Source organism: Vidua chalybeata, chromosome 2 (assembly GCF_026979565.1).
Source record: "Vidua chalybeata isolate OUT-0048 chromosome 2, bVidCha1 merged haplotype, whole genome shotgun sequence".
Lineage (NCBI taxonomy): Eukaryota > Metazoa > Chordata > Aves > Passeriformes > Viduidae > Vidua > Vidua chalybeata.
Window position 1 is genome coordinate 112,032,090 of NC_071531.1, and position 16,336 is coordinate 112,048,425.

At 38.6% G+C, this 16,336-nt stretch overlaps 1 protein-coding gene across 9 annotated transcripts in view; it reads left to right on the top strand.

Moving 5' to 3' along the window:
* POU2F1 (POU class 2 homeobox 1) overlaps positions 1-16,336 on the top strand; it is a 113,568-nt gene that overhangs the window by 68,197 nt on the left and 29,035 nt on the right. For 4 of the 9 annotated variants that reach the window (XM_053934304.1, XM_053934302.1, XM_053934301.1 and 1 more), the window contains exons 4-7: positions 1,558-1,611; positions 3,222-3,341; positions 5,020-5,199; positions 11,013-11,139. In XM_053934304.1, the coding sequence (XP_053790279.1) occupies positions 1,558-1,611; positions 3,222-3,341; positions 5,020-5,199; positions 11,013-11,139 (481 nt within the window). The remainder of the gene's footprint in view (positions 1-1,557; positions 1,612-3,221; positions 3,342-5,019; positions 5,200-11,012; positions 11,140-16,336) is intronic. The other 5 variants (XM_053934299.1, XM_053934300.1, XM_053934305.1 and 2 more) reach the window with 5 other exon arrangements.

Consider the following 16,336-nt stretch of genomic DNA (forward strand, 5'->3'; position numbering starts at 1 on the left):
TGCAGGTGTGTGGGAATCTATTGTCAAACTGTCCTCTGCTAGTGAGGCTGCTGTTAGTAGGATGTTATTCAACCTTAACACACAGTGCTTTGCTCTAGAGTAATGCAAAATACTGAGCTGTAGGCAGCATTCAGGTACAGTTTAATTTCTAATTTGGAAATGTTGGGTGTGTGGTGAAAGGGATGTCCAAATTGCATTCACAGAGATTTTCAGGAATGTGCTGGCTGTACCTGAGCAATCAATATGTATTTGTAGTCTTTTATGTGGTGTTTGTGCAATGTTGAAGTATTATTTTGAGTATATCGTTTGGCTAGCAGGGTGGTGTTATTTAGGCTATTCTCTGCTGTTAATCCATGGTAAAAGCACAGATTACATTGACTGTGTCAAACTGTATTTTGCTTCTGATGAGGAGGGGCTTTTCTGGAGCATTTGCTTTGATGTAGATTATGCTTAGTATGTCTAGTACCTTCATGTAAAGCAGTAGGAAATATTTCCAAGGTGACTCTTCCAAGGTTTCCTGTTCAAATTATTCAGTTATTAATTTCGTGTACTGCAGTTTTTCCTGTGCCTGAAAATATGTGGACTTTTCTTTGTGGGGACCATACAGAGGTCCTCCATCTAGAGGCAAGAGTGCTACATTTTGCTTTGCTTTATTGTATTCTTACATGTCACCTGGTTTTCAAATGAGCAGTGGTTTTCAAACATGTCCAGAGATGGAATTCTCTTCAGGCTGTTACTCTGACCTTTGAAAGGGTTGGTAATTAATTACGGAGCATTCCTTCTTTGTAACTAGGGGTGCTGGTAGAAACAAGGCGAGACTGATTCAAATGGGTTTCAGTAAATGAAAATACAGTATTTTTTGTACAGAACAACTCCTCATTAGAGATAAAAAAGCACTCCAAAAATCTCACCTTCTGAATCATCCATTTTTCCTTGCTGCTCACTCACAAGACCACCTTTGGGCCTGTTAATTACAAACATCAAATTCAAGTTTGAAGTATACCTGAATCAATACAGCCTTTGTAAAGTGTCTCCAGTGCTCTGTGTTGAGATCTTCTTTTCAGTGGCTGAGGGCTGCAAATACTTGAATGGGTTAATTTGAGGGAGAGTGGTTATGCTCTGGGTTCTGTGCTGTGCACGTGCTTGCTCATATCAGAAAGCTGATGAGTGCAGTGTTGGGGTGACCCATTCTGAAATGGGAGTAGGATGACAATGAGTAGAGAGCTTAATGCCTTGCCCTGGAGCCTGGATTTTTCCAGCAGGAATAGGACTAGTTGGTCTGTCCACATCAATATGCTCTGTTTCAACTCCATCCATGTATCTACATCCTTAGGCAGGGATACTTTTATTAAGAGGTAGTTAAACAACACTGTGAAAGAGTCTTCACACATCTGTTTCAGCCTGGAGTACAGCCCCTATTCCACTGATTCAGGTGTTAGAGGGGCTCTGTTCATGGGGGAGTTTTTTTTGGAATGCGGGTGGGGAGATTGTTCTTTTTACATTATTAGTTTTCTGTGGATTCTACATTATTTCATTTCCATTTTTGCACTGTTGTAGGTCCAGCTCGCTGGAACAAGTTTACAGGCTGCTGCTCAGTCCTTAAATGTACAGGTAAAGACAGTTAACCTTCTGCTGCTCGTCCTTCTCTCACCCCAAACAGCATCAGTAGAGATAGTTCTTAACCTATGATACATTACTCAGATTTTTCAGTCTGACTGGCTTTGCAAGTGATAGGTATGAAGGAATAACACTTCTACAACTGTAAATCAGGTTCAGGATTTGTAAGTATTCAGGCTCTGGAGTTGTTTAAAACATGGAGTGACCATAACTTAATGCTGAATTTTAGTCAGGTGTGGTATCATGCCCTGATAAACATCTTCTGTTTATTAACTTGCTTTAAACACGTAGTGAGTATTACTTTGCAATTTGTCCTTACTTCTGGTAACTGAATATAGGAATATAACCTAGCATTGACTGCATAATGTGGCTAGTTCAGACTGCTTGTGTAAATAACACACAGTGATCTCAAAGTCAAGAGTAATTGTTGTTTAATAATGTACGTGAGACAACAAAGCTTTCAAACTTCCCTATGATGCTGAACACTTCAGTTTATCTGTTAACATCCTACTTCCTCTCTGAACTATATTAAGGGGCAAGGGATGCAGTTTTATTGAAAACTGGTTTCAGCATTGCATGTTATTAAAGAATGTAGGTAGTGCATTACATGAATTGCAATAGAATGTGGACCCACTTATACATAATAACAATTTGGAAAGAAGAGGAGGTATAGTGACCTTCCTTTCTAAGAGGAAGGAGGCAGAAAATTGCCTTGGTTGCCATGGTAAACTTCCATCCCTGAGAGAGATGTTGGCAAACAGGCTGTATCTCCAGTGCAGAATGTTTACAGTCCTGTGCTGTAATTATCGCTCAATGACTGGCAGAATTAATCAGAGCCTTTATGTTAATTAGCCTGCTCTGCAGTCCCCAAAACAGGTGGTGGAAAATATGCAAATCTATGCAGAATTGTAATGTTCTGCATAACCAGTTTTAATTATCATAAAACTCTCTCCCCCTCTTCATGCACTTGCATTTCCTCCCTCATGTCTTCACAATTTCTTCTTTTTAAAAAAACAAACCACAAAAATAAATCAAATTAAACTTGAATCTTTTAAAATAAAGCAGTATTCAATTAAATAAATGCATTGAGTATTTAAAAGCACTGTATATATTATATATCTTGCTGTAGGTAGAGAAACCTGTGAGGATTTTTCAAAAAGGTTCTGTATAAGCCAACAGTATGATGACTTAGAGGTACAGGATGGAGATAGAGAAAATGGAAACACAATCCCCTTTCCCTCGTTCCACTGTTCAGGATTTTAGGCAATGAATAATTTTAACAGCCTTCTCTTTCTTCATGGTGAAAGGTAGCGTCAGCTTCAGTTGCATGGTGTAAAATGAAGTAAGACCTGCAAATAATGTCAGAGTTACAGGAGACCAGAGAGTCTCTTTGTTTTGTTTAAGCTGCATTACCTACAGACGTGTTTCAGCAATCGTAGCTGACATGGTGGGCACACAGAGCCATTGCTTAAACACACTCTTAAAATAAACCCAAGGGCTTTTCGTATGCAGATGAAAGATTTTTATTGTGCAGTGTTGAGATAGCAGCGTCATACATTAACATCTGTTTTACACTATAAAGAGTTGTATTTTTTTTTGACTAGTCTAAATCTAATGAAGAATCTGGGGACTCTCAGCAGCCAAGCCAGCCTTCCCAGCAGCCTTCAGTGCAGGCGGCCATACCCCAGACCCAGCTCATGCTGGCCGGAGGACAGATCACCGGGGTAAGAGTTACCCAGGGATGCTGCAGTCCCACTCAGGTGTCACTGCAACTTCCTTTAACGTAGGAGGAACTTCAGTGGAAGTAGCAACAGAAAATATTTTCCTAGAAAAATAAGCAGACTGTAATATTTGGGGTTTGTCGCTAAGTATTTGCTTCCGAACAACAGCAACGAAGAATTCTTTCTCTCTGTTCTCGGTATCCCTTCTGACCCTGCAATGAAATTAAAACCTGTTGTTTTACAACAGTTAGAGATGAGACACTCACTGATGTGATAAAGAGGAATTTTTATTTTTTTTCAAGATTAAAATGAGGCATGGGAGAACAAGACTGTACCTTTTAGCTGGGTGAAGAACAAAAATTATCAGAATTGTTAATTTCTCCTCTTCTCAAACACATTTCTTTTTAAGTAACTCTATTAGTATTTTCCTTAAGCCTGTTGAACCCTTTTTTTTTAACCTACTGATTTTGAGGGGTTTTTAATTGCAAAGCTTTGGGAGTATATATGGGATAATTGTTTTTTTAGGCTTTCTGGTGTTTCTGAATTGTTATAAAGGCTTTCAGTCATTTCAAAAAAGAGCAAGTTTGTGAATGGGCTGGTTAAAGAATTTGCTTCCACATAATCAGCTTTGCAGCATAAGAGTTTGTGTGATAATAAGCTTAGGGCAGTTGCTCCAACAATATATTTATGATTTGAAGTGTTAGGTTAGATCATCCCTGCACTTACATGAAATGACTTCTTAATCTCAGGCTCAATTGTTAAATCTTCTCCTATGTTACTATGCAAATAAACATCCTATTTAGTTTTCAGATAAGCACTGAAAGTTTTAAAAGTGAGACTGTTTCAGTGTGTTGTTAAAATCTGGCATATTTTATTATTTTTTGTATTCTCAGAAAATACTGGTTTGTTTTAATGCATGATTGTCTGCTGTAGTGAAACATTCAAAACTCCAGGCCTATGCAGATACGGGTTGTAGTAAATATGGGCATCAAGATTCATTTACATGTAAAGGAGAGACTGCTGCCACCTGTTCCACAGAGATAATGTGTGTTTGGGAAAGGGAAGGGATGTAAAGTTGCCAACTCTATTCTATTAAAAAAAAAAAAAAAAAAAAGCAGATGGGGAGACTTGGAGAGAAACAAATGGAGCTCATGTTCTTTACTTATATCTTAGGGCATAATGGAAATGATGGAATATGGCAGGGATTCATGCTAATGTGAAGCAGCTGGGGCGTTATCAGTTTGTTCAGTAGCCATAGCCAGCATTCCTGCTTCACATTCATCTGGCTAATCACTTGCTGTTCTGCTGGGTGTAAATTTCCTTTCAAATCCTGGCAATACTGATTCTTTTCTTTTGCTTGCTACTTAATTGCTTTTTCCCTGAAACTCCTGGTAGAGTTGTGAGGAAAACTTAGGAGCAGAGTTAGGTTCTGTAGGTTCCAATAAGTGCAAATGGTGGTGGTGGTGGTGGTGGTGCAGTTTGGTTTGTGTCAGGCTTGTGGTAGGTTGGTTCCCACACTGTATCAAGTAGCCAGCTGTCCTTCCTTAAGGCCAGAGCCCTTGGCCAGTTAGTGGAATAGCCCTAGGATTGCCTGGTTAACATAGTACCGAGCTATCTAATGACTTTGTAGCTGAAGTGGCTCTTCCCATTATTAATGGCTGTGTTTTCTAATTGTTTATAGCTCACGTTGACGCCAGCCCAGCAACAGTTATTGCTCCAACAGGCGCAGGCCCAGTTGCTGGCGGCTGCAGTGCAGCACTCAGCCAGTCAGCAGCACAGCGCTGCTGGTGCCACCATCTCGGCCTCTGCTGCGACGCCGATGACGCAGATCCCTCTATCTCAGCCAATACAGATTGCACAGGTGAGCCTTGAGGCTTGAGAGGGTGGAAAACAAAAGAGGTTTTTGACTGATTGCACCATTCGAATAAAATCCGTTGTTCCTCGCTCAGTGAGTTGCTAGAGTCCTCGAGTGTTGTCAGTCTTTCCTCGTGCATCCTTGGATGATGAGGTTGAAGTTTGATAGTCTTAGCAAGGAATGTGTGCCAGCTGCTCCTCAGTTTCACTGGGCTTCTGAGTTTGTACCAGAGTTGGAGTAGATGCTGTGTTTTCTGAATTTTCCTCCTTGTAGTTAGCGTGAGAAAGGAGAAGAAAGGGTATGGAAAGACGCCCACAGAAGTTGCACTTGTTGAGACCTGCATGGATGGCTGTGTATCAAAAAGGATGCTTGTCAGACCCAAATGGTGCTTGTTAGAAGCAAAATGATAGAGCTGAAGAGCGGCAGTTTGACTTGACCCCTTTGTGTGCTGTTTTGGCTTGGTGGTTAATGCTGTGTGTTCCAAGACAAAGAATGGCCACTCCGCTGTGTCTGGAGAAAAACTTGGAGAATGAGTCAGGTGTTGGAATCTGCCCCGTCTCACGGTGTGGTGCTAAAGACCTGTCAGTTCTGAAGAACTGCTCTCTGTGGATGTTCTGCTTACTAGAAGCAGTAAGGAACCTCTTGGGTCTTCCAGGAGTGGCTTAATTCAACGTGGAGATTGCAGTGGCACCAACTCTGTGCTTAGTGTATGTAGTGTGGAAAATCCTTAGACCTGTGGACGAGGATAATCAAGTGTGCAACTTAGACACCTTGAGTACTATGAGTAGGTGATTGTCTTGCTCATGCTGGGGTCCATCTTTCCATAGATTAAAGCTCTTGGTACATGATATCAGTGTTCTTAGTCTAGCTGTGCAAAGTGTGTGGGGTATATAATCTTCAAAGTCACTGCTTCATAGAGTCAGCAAGTTCTTTAGGACTCTGATGCTTTCTGTTCAGGCTATTTTCTCTTGCATTCAACTGGGATGAAATGTCTAAAAAGTGAACATAAGGTCTGATTAAGGACATGAATGGAAATGTTGCAATTGTCTGTGAAGTCCAGTGGTGAAATGTTCAATCCTTTACTCTGCTGGTCCACTAGCTGAATAACAACAGCCTGGCTGTGCTATCAGGTTTTCATTAGCTGAAGTGACAAACTTTTGTGGTGTTGGTCTAGAAGTTCTGACCTCTCTGGCTGTCCTTAGAGAGGCCAGAGTGGTGCCATCCTGTTTTTAAAAGGCTAGTGCTGATGTTGCTGTGTTGATGAGATTCCTCCCACTGAAGCTGTTATTGCACTGTGAGAAGTCACATCACCAAATAACACCTTTTTTAGAAAAAAAAAAAAAAAAAAAAATCACTGGCATGATGTAGAGATGACTGAAGGATGTAGCATTCAAGGAAACTTGTAATTCTCAAGATCATATCTTAATTTTGTTAAGACTGTCTGTAGGCAATAATAGAGACAGATTTCAAGAAGAGAATGGGGGATGTCCATGTCAAGGAAGTTGTTGGTTATAGCCTCTGACATATTTCCATTCACCTGTCACAGAGTTCCCATTTGATGGGATTTGAGTCTTTTTAACATATATGTAAGCAATCCACAGGTGTGTGCCTCTTCCAGGTGTTGCAGCTTAAGATAGTAAGGTCTGCTTTACTGAAGTGTGGTGGCCTAAAATTTCCTATTGTACCTTGAACTGTCTGGCCTTAGGTTTGTCAAATAGGCCACCAAAGCACTGGATACCAGTGGTGATGCATGTGAGATGTTTCTAATCCTGCTCTCCCACCTCAGTGCAAAGCTCTGAAAATGTGTGAAGCATTTACAATTATTAGATTTTTACTGGCTTTTTCTCCAGAACATAGAAAATCTTCAGAGAAGTGTTTGAGGGGAGTTGAAAAGACCAGGCGTGTGCTATCAAACAAGAGTTTCTGAAGGCAGCATTGTCTGATTTGTGCACATGAGTGAGCTACAGGCTCTCTGAAAAATAGCATGTGATCTTGTAGTTGCCATGTGCAGAACAAATTAAAGTTGTACTTGTTTTCTGACGTTTTTAATTACTTAAATGCTTGACTTTACAATTAATGTCTTTTAGGATAGATTATTTTGATACATAAATGAGCTTGGTTGAATCTTGTTAACTGCTCCTTATGATGAAAGTGCAGGGCATAAATTGTGCAGGTGTTGGATATAATTTGAGGTACTTATGGAAAACATCTACCATCTAGGTTCATAGGTAGATAGCACCATGCTTTTTGATCCATCTTGGCAAGGATTTGTAAGCAGTGCTCAGCTTTGTTTGTGTTGCTATTGTAAATATATAGCTGATTATACAAATAGCTGAATGTTTGTTTTAATTGATGGGTTTTGAATAATTGATTAACTGGCAGGTCTCTGCAGCAGGAGGATTACCATATTTATTTTAATTAACTAATTGCAAAAGCATGACTTCTTTAATGTGCACTGCAGTTCATGTAAGGTGTCTGCTGCAGCAGCCTGGTGAGGAGCTCATGCTGCTCCTGATTTGACACTAAACAGTTGTGTATCAACTTTTGGGGTTCTTTATAAACTTCCTTGTTTTCAGGATCTATGCTCTGTATTTATAATGATGTAAATCTCAAAATGAGTCAGATGCTTAAGTTTGTGCTGAAGCTGTAATTGGAAATAATGGCATTGAATTTAGAAATTTAGATGATTTTTTTTAAACAAAAAATCTTCCTCACAGCAAGACATAGCACTTGACAGATTATTCTGCTGAGGTAGGATTTGGATTGTTTTGATCTTTCTAAATTGCTAGGCAGCATGAGAAGACATGCATGTCTCCCTGAAAGTCTTTCCATCACTTTCCGTGTGCTTGTGCTAGCATACAGATTTTAACACTGAGGAAAAAAAGATCAGTACAGGAAAACAGTGTCAGGTTTGTTTGTGTGTTTGCTATTGGGAGATTTATTGTAATGGTATAATTAACTAAATAATAAAACTTTCCCAAGGTGGAAATAAAGTTGGATTTCAAATGCATTTGAGGGGCTGTAGGGCTATTTAGGAGTGATTAGCCTTGGAGGTATCATTTTCATTTTGCGTTGCAGAATTATATTTCTGTATTTAAACAAGACTTAGCCAACATACCATTTACCAAGGCAGATGCACAGAATAAGATTGCTTATATCAGTTCTCCCTGAGGCCTCAATTTAAAAACAGTTTTCTCATATTAAAGTGTAAGAGCCTGATGATAAGAGCTGTCATGTCTTGGCTGGGTAGCCAGTGTTATGAATACTATAGTCTTAAACAAAAAGCTCTCCTCCTTTGATCTTACAGATACACTGCCACTGTTTCTTTGTATTCTTTCTTGCATGTAACTCCATCTCCTGTGGGGGTGCTTCAAATCATCTGAGATCTCCTTGGTCATCTGGGGTGATTTCATTTGTTTGCTTTTGATTGGGAGAGGTCCTTAACCTATCTCTTTTTCCATTGATACTTTTTTTTTCCACAGTGTCTTCCCAACTCTTCCTTTTGTGTTTGGTTTTTTTTTTCCTCTTATCTACCTCTATTTTCATCCTGCAGCCTCTCTTGATTTCCTTTCCTTCTGCCCAGTGTTCACAACCTCAGTCAGCTTGCCCAGCTCTTTCCATTTCTGTTTTCAATTCTGCATCCAGTCCTCACATCCATTCCAGTATGAGCCCCCTCTGAGCTGGAGGGTCAGTACAATCTGCAGGGGCAACCAGCTGAGCACTGAAAATCAGTGAATAATTAAGTGGAGATCCATGTTGTGTTGAGCTCAAGAAGTAAGAGGTTTTGGTTGCGATTCTGACCAATGTGATATTAGGATAAGAAGTCATAAAAAACATAGAGTTCCAGGATAGAATTGGAGTAATTATTGCTCTCTTTCAGGAAGGAACTTTGCCTTGATTTCATAGGAATGGTTGCATTATTTCTACAATTTTCTGAAAGCAAACAATACCATTGACTTTAAAACCACTTTTTTGCTCATGGGCACTTTTTAAAATTTTACGGTTCTCTTATAAAATGGAAGTTTCCATTTCTTGAAGACCATTGCTTGATCAATCCATCTGGTGTCTGTCTACCATATTATTACACTGCATGCTTTTGACTTAACAGGGCTAAGTAGCCCAAGTGATTGATGACCAGTGTCTGTGTAATGCAGGTTAAGTAGTCGTTTTCTTATAAAGCCTGTCTATGCTCTCATAAATCAGTGGACTCCCTGGTTTTTCCCCTCCCTGGTCTTCCTTTCTGACGTTCCCCACCCCTCATATCCAGAAGGAGATTGTTACAAGTTTCAAGTTATAGTTTTAACAGATTTAAAATAATGTAAGGTCACAGATAACAGCATTGTGTAAGAAAGAAGTTCTCCTTGTCAGTCTGTCTTGACTTCCCATCTCCAAATCCACTGCTGGCAGTGAATGGCCTGTCCAATCCTCTGGCTGAGCAGATTGTGGAAGTGCTCAGTAACCTGCAGCAGCCCAAGGAGCAGCTCTTTGTTGCTCTGGTTCTCTTGAACTCAGGTGTGTTTGGGGCTGTGTGAAGGTGAGCAGCTCCAAGCAGCCACACCGGGCACTGCTGCACCTGAACACGGTTTCTCTGCAAACAGGGACCTGAACGACTTCCCTGAAACAGAGCTTTGGGGGAGTCTTCTTGTCTGCTTGGTTTGGTTTGTGTAATGGGAGGTTGCAAGTGTGGGAATTTTCTCATTTGGGCTTTTTTTCCACCTGTTTGGTGAGTATTTTGAAATAGATTCTTCCTGGAAAGATGGAAAAATCCAATAAGTGTGTTTAGAGAGTTTTCATGGATTACCACTGTTCTGTTGGCTGACTTCACAGTGTGTTTTTTAAACTTCAGTTGCTCTTGCTATTGTGCTGTTTGGAGATGAAAGATAAAAGGCTATTTAGGGGGAACAATATTTTTAAGCAGTTCTCTGTGTTTTCATTCTCCAGCTAAATGTCAGGTTGAAGCATTTTTCTTGAAAACTGAGTTTCTCAGAGATTAACATTTTACATTGAGACTTGTAATTTAATTATAGAAAATTAATAGTCCTGAATGGTTTAAATACGCAAAAGTAGGGTTCTATAATAATGCAGTGTTTTGGATTATTCCTTTTAACCTTTCATTATAGTCATATCTATTAAGCTATAATTTGTTTCAGAACAAATGAAATATATTTACTAATTGAGTTAGCTACTTTCTGAAATTTGAACTGAAGAACCAGAGTGCTAACAAGGAATCTGTAATATTTTGTTTTTCTGTTGTTGATTCAAATGGTAATTGCAGACTGTTGTTACAAAAAAAAAAAATAGCTCCTAGCTAATATGCTTGATTTGTAGGAGAATTCCATCCTCAAAAAATAAGTTTGAGAGATCTTTGTGCTGATAAGTTTAATGTATTTGAAAACTCCTGAATTTGTGGGGGAAGGGAGATTGATTTGTGTGTTTATTTTGTTTTTAAAGCAGAACAGTTCTGGATATACTTTGCTGGGTTATTTAGTAAATAACTTTGGTTTAAGAATGAAAGTGAAATTCAAATTGCCATTCTAAAGGATATACAGTAGCAGGACTTCTGCTGTGTTTGACATCCACTTTTATCTCTAAATGTTAGAGTGAACCTAGTTGATAGGATCATTGCTGACTTACATGTCTAACACACTGCTCTTTCTTTTCTTTTTTCTTTTTTTCTTTTTTTCTTTTTTTCTTTTTCTTCTCTTTTTTCTTTTTTTTTTTTTTTGTCTTTTTTTTTTTTTTTTTTTTTTTCTTTTTTTTTTTCTTTTTTTTTTTTTCTTTTTTTTTCTTTTTTTTTTTCCCCTTCACGTTTCCTTAAGGATTTGCAGCACTTGCAGCAGCTTCAGCAGCAGAATCTCAACCTGCAACAGTTTGTGTTGGTGCATCCAACAACCAACTTGCAGCCAGCACAGTTCATCATCTCACAAACGCCGCAGGGGCAGCAGGGTAAGTGCTCCTTGCCACAAAGCAGATTATACATAGCATTTTTTAGGGGAGAAAGTGAAACTCAGGTGGTTCATATCAATGCCCAGCCCTCTCCCAGGCAGTGGCTCCCAGCAAGCTTTTCCCCCCTAGGTTTATAGCCTGAGTATGAGACCACATGGTGTGGAATATCCCTTTGGCCAGTTTGGGTCAGCTGTCATGGCTCTGTCCCCCCCACCCCAGCTTCTTGTGCCTCCCAGCCTGCTTGCTGGTGGGATGTGTGAGAAGCTGAAAATTTCTCCTGGACTCTAAATAGTGCTTGGCAGTAACTAAAACATCAATGTGGAATCAACATTGTTCTCATCCAAAATCCAAGTCACAGCACTGTACCAGCAATTAAGAAAATTATCTCAGTCAAATGCAGGACAGACTGGAAAAAGAATACAAAATCAAAAATCCTTGTGGGAGTTTGGAAAAGTACTTAAGCCTAAAGAGGGTACAATGAATTTTGTCATAAACTGAACTAATAATTAACACCTTGGGAAACGAGCTAGAATGCTGGATTTGTGTACCAGCTCTTATAATAATATTTTGGCAACGCACTGGGTATGGCTTCCATGCCAAAGACAGACAGGGCAGTGGTAGGTGGTGCTGTGTCAGAGCAGTTAAGTTGTTGTACAGTAGCTTTGTTTTGAGGACTGATGTGTTCAGGCTGCAATGCATCACGGTGCTGATTGCACCCCATTTGTTGATGCCCACGGAAAACTGCATTTAGCCATGGCTTCTTATGCTGATATACTCCAATGGCCTTTTTTCCCTCCTTTCTCTTCTACATGAACTCTACTCAGTTGTTCAGGTCTGGTAATCCAAAGATTCTTGCTCAGAAGGCAAATCCTGTTATGCTTGAAGAGTCCTGCAGAGCCTGGCTGTCCTATAAAGCAGCTCTTTGCACCTCATTTTTTTCTGTTCCTTTCAATTTTTTCATGCATCATTCCTTCTTACATACTATGACTTGGATAGAACTTGCTTTCCATTATGCTGAAGGGCTCTTACTGTCTGAATGCTCTCACATTTGAATAAAGGGTTAGTCAAAATTACCTTCCTTTTAATAGGACTTGATTTAGGAGAGATTTTATACCAGCACTGGAAGAAAATGGCTGAAAGGCTTATTCATGAATGCATTTAGTGATGTACTGCTTTCTTAAAATGAAGCAGAACTTGTAAACTTAACATACTGTACTAGAAGAAATCAAACCACTGAAATTTAGCTCAAGAATTCTTCAAAGTAGGTGCTTGGTTGGTTTTTTTTAAAATAAATTCTTTTAAGAAAAGAGCAAGTACAAGAGCATTGTTTTGAAAAACTCATTGGTATTGATGTCTACCTACATTTTTCAGCTAAATTCTGGTTGTTTTCTGAAATACCTTTGAAGATGCTTTACAAAAAGGAAAACTAAGAGAAGCAAATTGTATTCATCCCTCAAAATCAGTTGTTTGCATTATAGAAGTGAAGGCTTTCTTGTTTGCTTAAAATCTTCCGAAGTAGAATAAGTACTAGATGAGATTTTCATAGTACCTTTTCCAGAGGCCATCCCTGAAAAATCATTTCTTCACTGCAATTTAAAACCTGCATATTGCTGTCATCAGTGACGCAGTGTAGGTAGAGACATCATGTTTTACTGGTAATGGGCAGCCTGGACAACTGAATAGCTCAAAAATGTAGGAAGATTTATATGCTGAATTCTGACCATAGGCCATTAGCGTGTGACAACCTTCCAAACTGAAATACTTGAATAGATCTCATTTTCTTTATGAGCACTCAATGATAAAGCAACACGTATGTCATAATACCCCTTATATCACTTTTTGATATGGTTTTTTTTGCAGTGTTTCATGGTTATTGTTAGAAGATCTCAAATAGTACATAATTATTTATGAGAAAGATTGAGAAAGTGTGTATTTTCATTTTGTTATTTGCTGTTGCATCTGACTTTTCCATGTTGTTCATGTCCTATTGCTCCATTAGTCAACTTCATAAAATAATAAATATTCTAAAAAAACTAGCATAGAGTTTTCTTCAAAATCAATCAATGGCCCTTTTTTTTTTTTTTTTTTTGATGCTTCACTGGTACTGCATGGAGCTTTATATATGTACACATTTAATAACAAACATACAAATTGAGATTTGTGTATAGATTATGTATTCTGGAAGAAATTTCTTGCTTTACAGACTACACTACATATTTTGTGTATATTTACATGTTCTATATTATATTTACAATACATAAGACAATATTATAATATTAATAAATATAATATAAAATATATTAATAAATATATATTATATAATAACAAATATAACTATATTAATGTATTATATATAAATAAATATAAACATATTAATAAATATAATAAATATAAATGTAAATAATATATGTTATATATTATATTTACATATTATATTTTGTGCATAATTACATGTAGTCATGTAAATGAGAAACACTTTTTAAAGGAGAAGAGCTTTGAGAGAAATAAGTGAAGAATAGTGTATCTAAACTGGATTGTAAAAGATGTAGACATTTGGTGAAGAAAAATGTTTTACTTGAAGAGGTGAAGGGGTACAGAGAAATGCAGTCATCAGCAATTGTATTTAGATTCTTGAAGGGGTTGAACATCATGAGCTGAGATCCAACTTTTGAAAAAAAACTAGGAAATTCAATACCTAAAATATTAATCAATAATCAGGATGTAATTCTACTATCTTTCTTCAACACACACATTATAGCTCCCAGCAGCAGATAGGAAATTTTCCCCATAAATCCATTGTCGTATGTCTAATGTAGTCACCTTCCTTTTCCACACAATTTCTGGCTATTTAGAGGCTTATATGAAACAAATTTTTAAGTTCCCATTTTCATGGCTGATAATTGATAACATCATAACTGAAAGAATTGTTTCAAGCCTCTGCAGATATGGAGAAGATTGAATGGAAATAGAAATTTGGAACATTTTCTTATTCAGCACAACTGTTGTTCATATTAAAGTCACCAGCAGGAATGTAGCACCTTGTAATACCTTTATATCTCTTGTATCTGTTCTTATATCTAATAGAGCTGTCTCTAAAATGATCAATTTAACATCCCTTACTATAATTAGAGCTGCTTCTTAAAAATATTACCCTCATCAGGTGACTGTTCACCTTTTTACTCGTGAGATATTGCTAATACAAATCGTATCAGTAAAAATCTGAATGGAGGGGGAAATGGTGCTGTGTTTAATATAAATTAATCTTGCAAACAGGAGTTGTTGAGATCTAAGCAAAGACTGTATCACAGTGAGATTTAGAAATAGTACTTAGAAAATATCCAGAAAGGAAAATGTGGAAGACAAACTACTAATTAACTATAAACATTGAAACTGGATCTACCTAGTCTCAAGTTATTGCTATTTATTATTAAAGACTACCTTTATGATTTTTTTTTTTTATTGTAAAGTTGCCTGGGCCAAATCCTATCCTGTTTTCTTCTTTCATATGTGTTATACAGACTTTGAGACCTCACTCATGTGGAAGTCCTTGTAATGGCTTTGTCTTGCAAGCTAACTTCCAGTGAGAGGATGAACAGCTTTGGCAGAGATAAAGCAGTCAAGTTCTTACATGAAAAAATTCACTCTTTTGAGAGATCAGTTTGGAATGAATTATGCATTATGCTTCTGGGCCAACTTTTTAAAAATTATGCTGAAAAAGTCAGTGCTTGAATGTTTGTTTTATCTTTTGTTTAATTTTAGATAGAACTGAACCCCAGATCAGTCCTAAGGGACTCTTGGCTGGCAGGAAGAGTTTTTTGACTTGGACCATTATTCATGCTACTCTTAAACATTACAGGAAAAATCCTGAATGACAATAAATCTATTTACTATAACTATAAAAAAAATACTCAAAACTATCATACTTCTGCATAGATCCTTATCTGCCTCCATGCAGTCATTCTTTTAGAGTGCCACATAGGTGATTTGTGTGCCATATTTAATGCAATAATACCACTAGACTCTTAAAACCCAGGGCAGAGGGTTAGGAATATGACCTCTGTAAAGTATACAAGTACAATAGCAGCTTTTATAGGTTCCAAAAAATCATGTAGGTTGGAAGGGATCTCTAGAGACCAGGTAGAATTGTTCAAAGCAGGTCCAATTACAGCAGCTATTCATTGCCTCAGCCAGTTGAATTGAACATGTCCAAGAATGGGGTTTCTGCAACATTCTCAAGTACCTGCTCCAAAAGTTGATTGCTATCATGTTAAAAAATAAAAATTTGTTTTCCTATATCTAGTTGGAGTTTTCCATGTTCCGATATCCATTGCATCTCATTACAGTGTACCCTTGAGCAGAGTCCATTTCTGTCTGAAGAAAGCAGTAGGGTCTCACCTTCTCATCAGACTGGAAAAAAAAAAAGCTCACCTGTTCCATCCTGTTAGCCACCCTGGTGGGCCTTGGATGTACAAAATCCAGGATGCCCTTGTGCCTTGTGCTGGGAAGGCCAAGGCTGACAGCAGGACTCCAGCTGTGGAGTGAAGGGGGAGAAGCTCAACCCTTGACCTGCTGGCTGCACTCCTGTGAGTAGAGCCCAGGATGTGGTTGGCTGTCTTGAAAGGACACACTGCCAGTTCATGTTCATCAGATTGTCCTCCAGGAACCCCTGTGGGATTGCATTCCAGCCAGCCAGTGCCCACCCTGTATTGCTGCACAGGGTTATTCCAGCCCCCATGCAGAACATTGTATTTTCCTGCATCAGTCTTCATGAGGTTTCATTTGTCCAGCTGATCTAGACTCTGGCTTCTGGCCTGTTGACCACTTCCCTATCTTTGGTATTGTCCACAGACCTGCTGAGAATATATTTTGTCCCATCAGCCTTCTTGGTAATGAAGATGTTAAGCACTGTTGGTGCCAGTATGAGTTTTTAAGGAAACAGCAGTGTTTGAAATGCCAGGATCTCAGCGGGTGCCTAGAAGGAGAAGCTTAGACTGGTTCAAGTCATGCCTTAAAAGAGAACAACTGCAGCTGCCCACCCACGAGAGCCAAGGAGTGCCCAAAGTGTGTGCATGGCAACTGCCTGAAAAGGCTGTGATCAGGGGGAGAGACACATTTCCAAAATGATCCAGCTGCTTTCCCCATCCCCTTCAGTCAGCTGCAGGTTGAATTGACTTGTTCTGTCTGCAGTTTCTGCCTG